At 30.5% G+C, this 13,946-nt stretch overlaps 1 protein-coding gene across 2 annotated transcripts; it reads right to left on the bottom strand.

Annotated features, from left to right (window-relative positions):
• Positions 1-814: 814 nt before the first annotated feature.
• Positions 815-6,099, bottom strand: LOC8259701 (monocopper oxidase-like protein SKU5). 2 transcript variants are annotated; one of them, XM_015724224.3, is made up of 9 exons: positions 5,777-6,099; positions 5,064-5,173; positions 4,713-4,983; positions 4,481-4,619; positions 3,154-3,514; positions 2,523-2,888; positions 2,350-2,428; positions 1,527-1,723; positions 815-1,201 (listed from the first exon to the last, which is right to left on the bottom strand). In XM_015724224.3, exons 1-9 carry the CDS (start codon positions 5,918-5,920, stop codon positions 1,093-1,095), a joined length of 1,776 nt encoding a protein of 591 aa, XP_015579710.1. In that variant the 5' UTR covers positions 5,921-6,099; the 3' UTR covers positions 815-1,092. The 2 variants fall into 2 exon arrangements, with proteins under 2 accessions (XP_015579710.1, XP_015579711.1); XM_015724225.3 differs by lacking the exon at positions 5,064-5,173.
• Positions 6,100-13,946: the final 7,847 nt, after the last annotated feature.

Genomic DNA, 13,946 nt, shown 5'->3' with positions numbered 1-13,946 from the left:
AATTTATATAATAGTTTTGAAATTAAAAACATTATTTAATTTAAATAAAATATTAAAATAATAATAATAATACATTTTTTAAGAATTATTTGGTTTTAGAATGAAAAGCCGAGGCTTAATTTATAATACATCATTTTGTAGAGTTATAAATATACATATAAAATATATGTATTAACTAAAGAAAATTAAGAAATTAAAAATTGAATGAAAATATAAAATTTAAGCATGGTGCTGGCAATAATAGCATTGACTAAATTTGAAATTTGGAGTGCACATTCGTTTATAAAAATAATGTTGGGCAGTGGAGAGTGCCTCCTCATCATTCCTTTGACCTAACTTAAAACCACAGTTTCTTTTTTTTAAGAATTCATTTGTGCTTGTCTTTACGTGTCAGTTAAGAACTCAAGGGACTTTTCCAGTGATCCAAACACATGGAACCTGTGAACATGTGATTCGTACAACTGTCCAATCATCCTCATTTACAGAAACGAAAACAAAAACAAAAACAAAAACCAAACCATTACTTATTTTGCAAAATATCACTTAATCCATTCTATAATTGGATGTGGAATGCTTTTTATCTTCTTCATCTCTGAAATCACCATTCCTTGCTCTCTTTCTTTTAAAGGGAATTTTTTGTTTTAATTGTAAACATACCGTAAACATAGAAGTTGAGAGATTAAAACAAGAAATTTAATTCTGCTGAATCGTAAAATTCAAGATATGGGGTGCAATATTTGTTTGTTTCATATGTGTCCATCATCTGTTATAATATAAGATGCATGCTGAATGCAGAAGAGAGTCGAATGATGGATATTTGATAAGAAAATCACTATGAGGTTTAATTATAGTTTTGGGAACAAATTCTAGTGATTCAGTGGGCTGAGAACCGGGAATCCTCAATCACCGCTATGCAAGGCAACCCTCTTGAATAACAAAAATGCACTGAATACAATACAATCTTACAAATATACAAGTTAGTCAGTTACTATGATACAAGCCTTGCATCCAACAATGTTACTTACCCTGGATAAATTATTCCCCATGAGAAGATTCGATTCGTTTCGCGTTTTTTCCAATTTCCAGAATCTGTTACCTGACAGAACTTGCATGCAATGCTACGATTAATGCAACAAAAATCGTTCTACCTGCAATTGGAATTGATGGTGCATTGGAAAACCTGAATCTTTGAGCCTGGTCCCTGCAAAAGAGAAAAGAAAAAAAAATTGAAATGTCAAGTAGCAGCGTTAGCAAAATTGATTCAAATGGAAGGCTATGATAATTTCCTTCAGCAGATGACTTTTCATTTTTAAAGTTCAAAGGTAGAAAAAGGAACTTGTCAAAAAGATTTTGTTTAGCAGTTCAAATCCAGTAGTTATGCACAATGCCATTTACCACGAAAGGTCATATACCATAAGATATCCTGGAGATTTTAATCGAAATATGAGTAAATGCGAGTCATTTTTGTTTCTCCATGTAACTTTGTATTTTGACAAAAGCCATCAACTCTGCTTCAGAGATCTTACTTCTGTAAGGATGATAATAGCCCACAGAATATGGCATTATCAGGCAAAGCAATCTCAGATGCATCAATTTCTGGATTTACAACGCTGACATAAACCTCCTGCCCCAGATACCAGGAGTTGAGATTCTGTGCACGGATATTCCACATGCCTGCATTATCGAGAGAAACTAGAATAGCAGTCCAAGCTCCAGGAAAGACCTGTAATCAAGCGAGAAATGAGAAGTTGTTCTACTTAGGACTACACTTTTTTATATGAATCATGAGACATGCTCATATAACTCCCTTAGCCAGTCCATAATATCATTTTATCCATTGCGAGCAACAGTGGTTCTACAACCCACAGCATGGTTCTTTTCCTTTTCTTTTATTTGTTTAAAATCCCATTTCCTTTACACTTCCATTTATTGGCATTAATAGTGGTCTTCTTATTCTGGAATGATAATGCTTTCCATTCTGATCTCTTTCAGAACACTCCCAAAATAAGAACTTGATATTGCAATAGAATATAATATATCTACCTGGCAACAAAAACAATGTCCCTTATTACTGAACAGCCTATAATTGTTCCAACACACTATGCGGTGTTTCTTTCATGGAGTTTAGTATTCGTAAAGCATATAGTCCTCACTGGTAAATTTCTAAGGCATTAAGTTCAATTTTCTTTTTCCACAATGATGTTTTAGGAGTATTCTCCAGTTTTCTTTTCGGCAACATATATTCAGATACCATTTTCTTTCTCTTTCAGTCTGTTTCGGCCTTCTTATGCCTTTTCAGAAAATGCCTTCATGTAAAGCCTTTGGAATGGGGATTACAGGTCAATTTACCTGTATAGTGGAGCGAGCAACACCATCCCATTTGTTGTATGTGCCTCTGCTATTCTCTGTCCACACTCCAAAATCCATTCTACAACAAAAAAGTTGCAAAATTACATTTTTTGTTCCAGCATTAACATTACTCAGGAATAAAAATGAGAAGCATATCCAAACCCAAAACTCACCCTACAACAAAGAATGCATAACCATCAACATGGTAGCTTTGGACAGTGGTATCATTGTTCTGAAAGATTATTTCCATAAAACCTTTGAAAGTGCCATTAATTAGAGATGCATCAACTTTAGGAGGTCTGTTCATTATTCTGTTAGGGAAGTCAAGCTTGTAGACACCCGAAATGTTATATTGCTGAGCAAGTTTCAGGGGTGTTGAAGGTGCTAAGTATGAAATGCCGTTAAGGGCAGTGCGCCATTTCCCATCTATAAGCTCAGCACGTCTATTGAGAAGTACGTATACATCTGTCACAGTAATTTCGCCATATTTGAAAGATCCCTGTGGATTTGGACGAGCAGCACCAGCTGAGACATTCCATCTGAAAAATGTACGAGATTAAATTAACAATCAGTCCAAAATCCATGAAAATCAAAAGTAGTTGTTTTCGTATGAAAGTTCAACTAGAAGTAAAAGTAAACAATAAGCCTTCTGGTTTTAGTGTTGCACTGGTTCCCCCTTTCTGAAAATTCAATTTTAGAGACAAAATCATCCAGCTTACAATAGGGAGGTAAATCAATTTTTTCAACTGCTTAAAAGGGTATAAGTTAACAATTAATTCAAACAGGCATGTACATGATTACAACCTTATGGATCTTGCTTGATTCATTGAGAAAAATGTATCGTATTCATTAGGAGGATCAGGAAGAGGACCTGATGCAGGTCCCTGTGAATTGGAATAGTGCAAAATAGCAACTCCTGCAGCTTTATTCCATGCAGATGATGTATATCGAGGACTGGCAACAATGTAATAATCACTGCTAGCATTTTGATCCATTGTAACCAAGAACGAATACGATTGACCCACATGAATATCCATGTTTTCATAGTTCTGCTGAACAGTATATGATCCTTCAGTCTCCACAAGAAGCAAATTGTGGTTTTGTATTCTGAAATTCAAGCTAGTTGAGATACCAACATTGTGCACCCGGAGACGATATGTCTTTCCTGTTTAAGATGAAATATTAAGCATCTGAAATGTTAAGAAGAGCAGCAACAAGTAGTTGTGGTGCAAAATGCTGTTAGCATGACCAAAATGTGAACAAAAAGAAAAAGAAAAGAAAAAGGCATTTTCTCAGCTGAGTCAAAATTATATCTAGGATTTGAGAACAGAAAAAGCTAAAATAGTAAACTGGGTTTTCCTCGCCGTAGAACTAATCTCCTGCGGGCTTTAAATTTATTTTCACCATCACTCCAAGTAACTAAGACATTGCTAGTTATCAATTTTGCACAGGTTTCAAGTGAGAAATACGGCAACTCAAATATCTGACTAATGGTCTAGTTATGCATGGACATCTCAGGTAATCGGAATTATTTTCACTTGTCCTCCATATTACTGGAAGGCATAAGCCAATTTTGCTGGAAGAAACCAGTGCAAAAAGAGAACATAAAACAACTAAGGAGCTCAAATGACATAATTGTTATAAGTTAATTTTCAATAATATTTTGAGTGAAGAACTCAAATCAAAGGAACAGAAACTCAATGCAAAAGCTACAACAATCAAGACACACTTGTATCAAACAGTACAATGAAAGACAGGTCAAATGACTAAGACCACCAATAACAGATTGAAATGTCTGTATCCATCTTTGACAATCACATGCCAATGAAGCCTATCTTCTGGAACGCAAACAATAAAAAGAAATTGAAGGGTGAAACTTGCATAAAATTGACAATTTCACTTTCAGATTTTGAAAATTACTCTGGGAAGATGGATTGCTACCAATAAATGTAAATATTATCAGAGCCCTATGTGACAATCAAACCTGCTCTAACATATGAGTATAATTTAGAAATTTTTGGGAGACAGTTCAATTTAATATTTATATTGTTATTTCATCCAAGCAATATTTAAGTCCTAAAAGCAGTAATTAATAGCAAACTGAGCATGGGATACACATCTAGATCCTTACCAGGTTCAACATTTATTATCTGATAAGTAATGCCTTCTCGAACAAGTGCTTCATCATATCTGTAAGGACCAAATCCATTAATGAGGATACCATCAGGAACTCCTAGGTCATCTCCTTTTTCGACATGTTTCCTCAGTTCCTGTTTCCCCATAAACATTGGCCAACCACGTAAGCCAACTCAACCAGCCATTTGTTCACCTTAAGCAATAAGCAAAACGCCATTTGTACTGACCTTATGACTCTCTGTGAACCAGTCACTGATAAAAAGAGCAATATCTCCATCAGGCACAGCAAATGGCAATGGAATGACATCTCTATTATTTATTATGATTCCTCCATATCCACCTGCTGCTCGCTGGAAGTTAAGGGAAGGGAAGTAAAAGAAACTTCCTATCTGATCTTTGACCTGAAACTGATATGTCCAATTCCACCCAGCAGGAATTGGACAATTAGTCCCTGAAACACCATCTTGCCAGGAATTCTTCCTATGCTGTATGCCATTCCTACATCATGTGAAGCAACATAAGCACTCTTTTACGAGATTTTTGTTCTAATGTTTTTAAATTGTAAGCATATATTATACCACGTAATAAGCAATGGCTCGTCGAGTTCATTCTTGACATTGACAACAACGTTCCAATTTGTAGTAACATTAAGAATTGGTCCAGGAAATATCCCATTAATACCTATCACCTGGAATGTTGATTCAAGTAATAAGAACAGGCAACCGACATTATTTTGGCATCATATGGCATAAATCATCAAGCTAAACGCAAAAAAACTGAAATATAAAGAAAAACATAATCATTAGTGCACTGTGGATGTGACTAGTTTCAAAGAACCCTTCAACCCAAAAGCTTGAGCATTTTAGTGAACTCTCATGTTTGGAAAGCTCATAATTTATAGAATTTGATTATTTCAACTTAAAAACAAAGTATTTTGAAAAAAAAAAATTTGTCAAAAGTAGTATGTTTTTGGAAGAATACAATTCGATTGAACTCGTGCGCATGAAGACAACTTGAACAGTACTGAAAAGCTCCTAATTATATTTAAGACATAACTATGCAATTCAAACTCCAAACCAGCTCAAGAAAAAGAATTAACTCCTATGTAATTACCAGAACTCATCAATAATTGTCTCAATATTTAGTAAAACAATTAAAACTACAGCCAGGATGACTTTCCTGGAAACTGAAATTTCATAAAGAAAAGAGAACCGAAAAAAAAGTAATAAAGAAAAATCAAATAAAATTATATAAAAGAAATAGAATTGCAGTGAAGGAAAGAGAAAGGAACCTGTTGTTTAACACCAAGAGGATATCCAGTAAGGTAAGAAACAGTCCAATCAAAGAACACATAAGGGTCACCAGCTAAAGACCCAGTAACCACACATCCAAGTACAATAAAGAAGAAGAACGACAAGCAAACACCAGAGTGCATTGTATCCCTTATCTCTCTTGCCAGTTATATCTTAGCTTTGTTTTGTATAGAAAGAAACAATGAGTAGAATGTGTTGCTTTAACAAGTGGAAGTGAGAAAGTATAATGTTAAAAGACCACATGGGATTCTGAAGATGGCCATGTTTAATTTTTTTGCAGACAGCTAACAGCTTGCAGATGGCTTGCCACTGTTTTTAGCAAGGGAAACTTATAAATAACACCCTATTGATTAGTTTTCTAACACTTCTGTCCCTACTGTTTTAAACTAGTATGTCTGGTCCTTATTAAAAATTATATTGATAAATCTATTATATTCAACTTACACAAATATCCATTTAACAACGGATACCGTGAGAAATCCTACGTCTCCAACTCTTTTTCCTATTTTGATCTCTTTTCTAATTCTTAGTCTTTTTTTTATCTTTAAACATAAATATTTAAATCTATTTAGATCGTTATAAATTTTATTATTTAAAATTTATATTTTTAAACTGTTATCTTTATCAAATTTTATATTTAAACTCGTTATAATTATTAAAATTTGATCCTCTCAACTTAGAAAATATATAACATTTTGAAATATATGCTTTTTTATTTCTTATTTTCTTTCAAGGTATGTTCTATTTTCTTTTAGACTCTTAAGTGGATTTATTTTTTTATTTCAATTAATAAAAATGGATGGCGTTTTTATTTGAATATTGATTTTGATTCAAATTTTTACCGCTGATCTTGAATAGTAATTAATAAACTAACAAAAGGAGTGAACTGAAGTGTTAAGTCTCAACTCAAACAAATTTTAAAGTTAAAAATTAGTATTAAAAGAAGACGGATCAAAGCACCAAAATGAGCTAAAATGCCATGGATTAGTTGTAATTTTCACTTTCAGCAAAGAAGGGGGACCCAGTGTAGAGATAACTGGAGCCACACTTCAATCTTTATCAGTCAGTGCAGCTTCTTTAGAACAATTTTCTAACTGTGGGTCCAAAAGTTGAGATCAATCTTCGACCGACAGCTCAGTACCTTTGATATTTGGGATCCCCAGAAAATAAGAAACAAAAGATTGCATACACATTTATATTTGTAAGCAAAATCACGAATTTATTACATACACATTGAATATTTCCTGAAACATCGAGTGGCTCTCATAAAAAAGATTCTTTCAATAATATCCGAAGATATCATATCGAATAGTATGAAATGGCGACTAGAATTTAGTGTGAAATGGTGATTTCACAGGGCATTCTGTCACCTCAATAATTTATTGTATAACCATCGTAAATTGTGAAATTACTTTCTCAAGAAGAATTGAGATATTCGGACCGTTTCGTTTAAAAGTCTGAAATAGGGATGACAACAACAATATGAATGGAAAATAATGAAAACGTAAATAAGTGTTTTTTTTAGTTGGTTTTACTATTGGGTCAAATTTGTATTTCAGCTAATCGTCATAATGCCTGATAGCATTTTGAATCAACTTTTTATATATGTATTTATCTTAAAATGATAATATAATATAAAATAAATAGTCAATTTGCCTCTCTATAAATTAAGAGCGAAACTTTATTATCTATCATATATTTAATATTTTATAAATTTTTATATAATTGATATTTGTAATTTTTATCTTTCTATTGAAAAAATTGAAAAGAAAAATAGAGAGATATTAAAACTATCAATTCTTACAAAAATAAAAGTAAAATTAAAATTAAAATATAAAGAGTTGATATTGAATTTAAATGAAATATTTATTTTTTATATTTAAATATTCTTTAAGATGTTTTCATATGGGAATGCTCTAGATTATTGAAAAATTTTAGGATTTGACTTTCAAGAACATTGAGAACTATTTTTCAACTGGCCGTTTACCCGTGCGTATTATAAAGTATATTATAAAATAATTAGATAGCATATTATAAAGCAACAAATAAAAAGATATCCAACTTTTCATTTTCTTTCTATAATACAACTAATTAAGATATAAAATAGTATTTTGTAGATGATAAAACTATGAAAATCAAATTATATAAGTTTTAAGTTGTTATTATTAAACAATATAAATTAGATAATAAAAAATGTTAATGAATTAGTGGAAAATATACGTATTTAAACTGTAGAGTACAAGATGGAGTGATAGATAACAGAAGTTTAAATTTTTAGTTTTGAAATTTTATATTTCAATTCGTTTTTATTGATAGAGAGACAAAAGATTGTATTGAGTTAGAATTAAGTGTTTTAATTTAATTGAGTAATATAATTTTTTTTTTACAAAGTTGCTTCATGACCTATCTCATTAGTCTCCGCCGGAATGACTATTTCGACCTAATCTTAATCGTTGCAGTATGAGATGGCCGAGATTTTAATCGAGATGAAACAAAAAGTGTTTTGTTGTGTTTCTTTTTAATAAAATTAAACATTTCGGCTATTCCGGCCACATCGGAATAGAACCAATAATCTTCACTCTTAGACCTGCGGGCCAGAATTCCGCAAGATATATTCTTAGAGACCCATATAAACATACCCAGGCTGTCCCAGTCTCCTTGCCTTGCCCAAATTAATATGCTTCCATCTCACAGCCTGACAGAAACTTTTTATGATAAAACATACAAATATTGAGCATCTACAACAAACCAATAAAAGACGGTCAACAAAATATGAAAAAACCAAATAAATTCACCATTTTAAGTAATTGCAATATCTACTGAAAACTCTAAAGGTTTTTATAATGCTGATCTTTTTATTCTGTTGATCATGTGCAGATGTATTAACTCAACTTCTGTTTTTGTCTACTAACTCTGGCCAATTTGATTTTCTAGAGAGAAACAGAGACTCGGGAGCACCAAGTTTGGTTTCTGTAGAAGTAAATCTATATCTGTTGGGTTAGCTGAATTGATACAGCTGCAGGAAATTGTAGCCGGGAATCGCGGATCAAACGCCAATTTATAGCCTATTTTATGCAATATAGAACCAGAACGAAGAACTCATACCTGAAGAACCAAAACTACTGAAGGCAATGGTAAAGAATTTGCAGCAGCTCCAGTATTCGTGAGTGCATGAGCCGCCGTCCCAAGTTCACTGCAGTCTGTTTCATCAGTTCATTCTCAAAGCCAGCTAAGATACCTGTGTAGTTGAGATTCAAATAATTGTAAATATAAGCCACAACAGTTCAACGCAATGAGGCATTGTTAATTTCCTTCTAAGTCCAAATGGATAAAGAAAATGCAAACGTAATCTTCTGAAAAGTGAAATTAGACCACAATGAGCCAAAAAGTGGTTCTCCAATTAGTCTGTTAACATAATCACCGAAAGAAAAAAGGTTCCCTACGATTCTCTAATACAGCGCCGATATCAGACCTTGGTGTGACGAAGGCGACGGTGCAACAGCGGCGGCGGTGGAGCAACAGAGGCAGGAGCATCTTACAGGCGAAGAAGAAAGCATCCATTCGTTTATCATTTGACTTTTTCTAAATTGAATTGAATCGTGACATATGTTTTCTTTACAGTTCTAAATTTCAGATATTCCTTCCCGTATTTTTACCAGACCAAAAAACTAAAACCAAACCAATTTAAGAATTTTTTTTATTTTATTATAAAAAAATAATTATAACCAAGAAATATCATTAAAAATTCTTGCCATGAATGATTGCATTATTTGCAGTTGCCTTGTGTGAGATTTTCAAAGTTTGTGATTATTAGAGCGACGAATAATTGGCAAGAGTTATATAGCGACTGATTCGGTTGATTCGGCAATGTCAGGAAGTGTCCATAGGCACTCTTCTTACTAGATGGTATCTTTCACAAAATACCAAACGTCTTGTATGCATTACATTAAAAATAAAATAATAAAATAATTATTTTTGTTTCGTTTCGCTTTAAATTATAATTAGTTGAGATCTATAAAATTTAATATTTATATATTTTAAATGAAGTAAAATTAATTAAATTTATATGAAATTAATTATAACTAAACTAAATTTTAATAAAATAGATAAAAGTTTTAAATAAATAGCAAGTCTATATACTATAACATTAAAAATCTTAAAATTTTATTATTTTTATTTTACTTTTTATATTTTTTATTAAATAATTAGAGATTTTGTATTTTATAATGTCAAAATATTTTGTATATCTTTTTGTTAAATGATTAGAGGAAAGATACTTGAGGAAAATAAAACACATAAAAAGAAAGTGTTCCTTAAAATGAGGAGAGAGTCTGTAATTTCTCTTTTTCTTTTTGAATGAAAGACTACAATATCCTGAGACATATAATAGTGCATCATTGTCGGCCTGCTCTCGGATTCAGTCTCCAATTCTTTGGTTCTCGGGTCGTTCACATAATAATTCTTATACTGCGATGATTTATTTTGACCTACATTTGGAATGGTTCTTGTTTAAGATTTTTAAATTGGATCCATATCCAAACACCTTCAGTATTGGAACTCCTAAATTTAAAAGGTAATAAATTTAATTATCAAATTCATCCACCTTTTTACATTTTTAGTGGTAGTCTAACGATCGAAGTGTTTTTACAATGCTACAAAGATTTGAGTTCAAATTTTAGATGAAGGGTTTTTAAAGCATTTTTATTTCTCTGTAAGATCATTTAGGTCATGCTTTTGATGGAGTCTTTTTCATTTAGTGTTGCAGTAAAGAATTTAGACCCCATCCTAAGCTAGTTGCAGCTATGTGCACATTCTATATCAAAGACAATTTATACAGTTACGCCCAACGATAATTGCTACCACTATTTGACATTTTCCTTTTTTTTCTTTTTTTAATTATTTAACAATAATATCTAATTTTATAATAATTTGATCTATAAGCTAGTGAGTTATGTTAGCGAGCAGATAGGCGTAAAACCATTGAAACCAATAGCAAGTTTAATCTTAACAATAAATTCGAAACGTAAAACTATAATCTCAATCATAATATTCATAATAACAACTATTGCTCAAGATCATATACTTAATCTATATATCGAATTTTATTTATAATATAATACTTAAAAAAAAGAATTATTGCATCATATAAACTAAATGTAATCTTAATATAAATATAATACTCTACGAAGTATCTAAAAGACACACATAATAGATATTGAAAATATGACACGACAAAATCTTATAGGTGAAAGAAATAGAATTGATAAAAAGTTAAAAATGCGGATGAAATTATCCATACAAATATCATTTATATAAATAAAAATCAATTAAACAATCACATTACATAAATGCACCACAGATCGTCAAATAAGTAAATAGTGGGAAGAGACCTCGTAATTGAACTTTATCTCTCAATCTATAACATTATACTCTCTTATTCCAATAAGACTTACGCCTATATGAAACAATTCTTCAATCAAGGATCTTAATTTCGATCTTGTCTCTTATTTAAAATGTTAGCCGCAAGATCAGATAACTCTTCAATAAGGAACCTTACCTCTAATAATGTCAAAAAAAGACTCAAGAATCAGTGTAGAGAGCTATGCTCGAATCAAAGCAACAATCACATTATAATATATCTCCATTTAAGACTTACTGCATACATTATAATATATTTCTCTTTAATACTTACCGTATATTAACAGTCTTGATGCCATCCATTAGATAGCACTTTTTGCTATGGTCTCGATCCAATCACTTCATATCACAATATCAACTATAAAAAAAAAAAAAAAAAAAAACTTATAATTAAATACTAATAACAATTACTATAAATCATGGTAATAAATTATAATGATGACAGCTACAATAATAAAAAAATAATAATAATATTAAATTTATTTTAATGTTATTAGCTATAAATATTATATATTTTCACTAAAAGAGATACGATATAACTTAGCATATATTAAAAATTATATAACATTAATTCTTAGATATATAATTTTTTATTCACTATTCACATATTTAATACAACTGATGGGACAAAAGATCTAAAAATTTACAAATGTCGATTAATATTTATTAATAATTAGGGAATTATACAAAAGAAAATTCCGCCAACACTCGTATGACTGTGAAGCAAAACTTTAGCGGGAAACAATCAGTAAACTTCTGCTAAAAATATATTTTAAAAAAATAAAAATAAAAATATTGTGAAAGGGCGACGGGCGGAACTGAAAAACCATGTTGGGCCGGGTGGGGAATAGAGAGCAACCTAGGCTCGAGACTGCAACCCACGCTTCATCTAGGTCCAGGTTAGGTTAAAAGAAGTCCTTATGCATGCCTGACATGGCCTCCAATTTTTTTAACCTTTAATTAATTATAAACAATTTTCTTTTTAATCACTTCTGGTAAGAAAAATAAAAATCATATACGTAATTATAACAAATTGGTCATGTTCGCCTTATGCCGTATGATTATTATTATTATTTTTTTTTTATTTTTGAGATAAAGGGTGTTAATAAATTCAGGCTTTGGTGGAGAGTAGGAATATGATATTATTGAATGGCAATCTCACATGGTTCAGTTCCATCAAGTATGAAAAAATAAAAAATAAAAAATATTTGAAAAAAGGGTTTTATATTTGTATTGACTGCCTATTTATAAAGTGTAGAGAAAAAAAAGAAAAAGAAGGAGAAATGATACTTAATGTTGTAAGCACAAAAATACAAATAATAATTAATGGAAACATGCTTAGTAGTAAACTGTCTATAATTGATAGTATTAGAAATTATGGGTTGTTATTTATGTGAAGACAAAATTATAATCATACTCACGCCCTCACATCCCTATCTTGCACATGCTATGTCTCCCTCTCTCTCTCCCTCTTTCTTGAATAATTCTTCTTTTTATATAATAAGCTTAGTAAATTTTTTATGTGAAAAAAATAAAATAAAACAATTGTGGGTGGCTTCCGGTAATTTTTTTTATATAAATAAATAAAATAAAATTAATTTAAAATTCTATATATTTAGATTTATATAGAATTTGTTACAGTTAAATTAAATTTTACTAAAATAGATAATTTTTTAAATAAATTATATATTAATTTATTAGTATATTTTATGATATTAAATATTTTTTTAATTTTATTATTTTTATTTTATTTATTCTCTTATTATTTTTATCAAATAAAATAAATTTTCTAATAGGTTTCGTAACATTAGTAACATTATTTTTGATCCCAACTCAAATGGCTCCTCGTCTTTGAAATTTTTCTTTCTTCCAACTAGACCAGGCCACGGCCAGATTCAAGTGTAAAATTGGATCGGACAAGACAATATTAGAATAGGTCAAATCTAAAATTAGATTTAAACTGGTCCCAAATCGAAAAAAGAACTGATTAAAAGTCGGCTTCTTCAGTTGAAATTGAATTCCATAAAAAAACTAATTAACTCTTTTACACTGGTTCAGCCTTACCGAAACTAAAATCATGGACTATAACCTGTCGACACTAAAGACTACGAAATCGTGAATTAGAACTGCCGGTTCATGAACAACGGCTAGGTCTACGCCCCACCGGCGCATGTCATCCGCTGCCCTCCTTTTTCTTTTAATTTTTTAATTTTTTTTATCTCCACTATTGCCATGTGTATAATAATCTATCTTATATTACAAAAATGTTACTCTGCCTACTTGCATGTAATTCACCTACTGGGTATAATTACATACTATAATGAATATTTCTTTTTTCTGAAAACATAGTGTAGTAAAATTAAGAGGTAAAGAATTACACTTCAAAAACAAATAAATTTTAGGGTAAATTATAAACATTTTATGATCAAAGATTTAATGTAACGATAAATAAATATATATTTTAACTTAAATAAATATTCGAATTTGAATTACTTTTCTTATATTTATAATTCAGAAAAAAATTCCATAAAATTTATTTTATATTTTTAAAAAAAACATTTCTATGCATCATCAAAACTTCTTGATTCAATAAATTATAAAATAATACAAAAACACATAGCATATTTTTTTTTCCCATCTAATCTCCAGTTTTCTTATTTTATATAATAAAATAGCTCATAATATTTTATATTATAAAATATTTCAATTCTCAATCAATTTAAAAATAGT

Source organism: Ricinus communis, chromosome 7 (genome assembly GCF_019578655.1).
Source record: "Ricinus communis isolate WT05 ecotype wild-type chromosome 7, ASM1957865v1, whole genome shotgun sequence".
Taxonomy (NCBI): domain Eukaryota; kingdom Viridiplantae; phylum Streptophyta; class Magnoliopsida; order Malpighiales; family Euphorbiaceae; genus Ricinus; species Ricinus communis.
Note: the sequence above shows the minus strand (reverse complement) of the source record. Positions and strands in the feature narration are given on the sequence as shown.

Coding starts and splice junctions, on each gene's coding strand:
- LOC8259701 (XM_015724224.3), bottom strand. CDS start 5,920: ATGCACTCTGGTGTTTGCTTGTCGTTCTTCTTCTTTATTGTACTTGGA. Junction 5,174..5,776: donor CTCTTGGTGTTAAACAACAG/GTTCCTTTCTCT, acceptor TCAACATTCCAG/GTGATAGGTATTAATGGGAT. Junction 1,724..2,349: donor TTGCTCGCTCCACTATACAG/GTAAATTGACCT, acceptor GCTTGATTACAG/GTCTTTCCTGGAGCTTGGAC.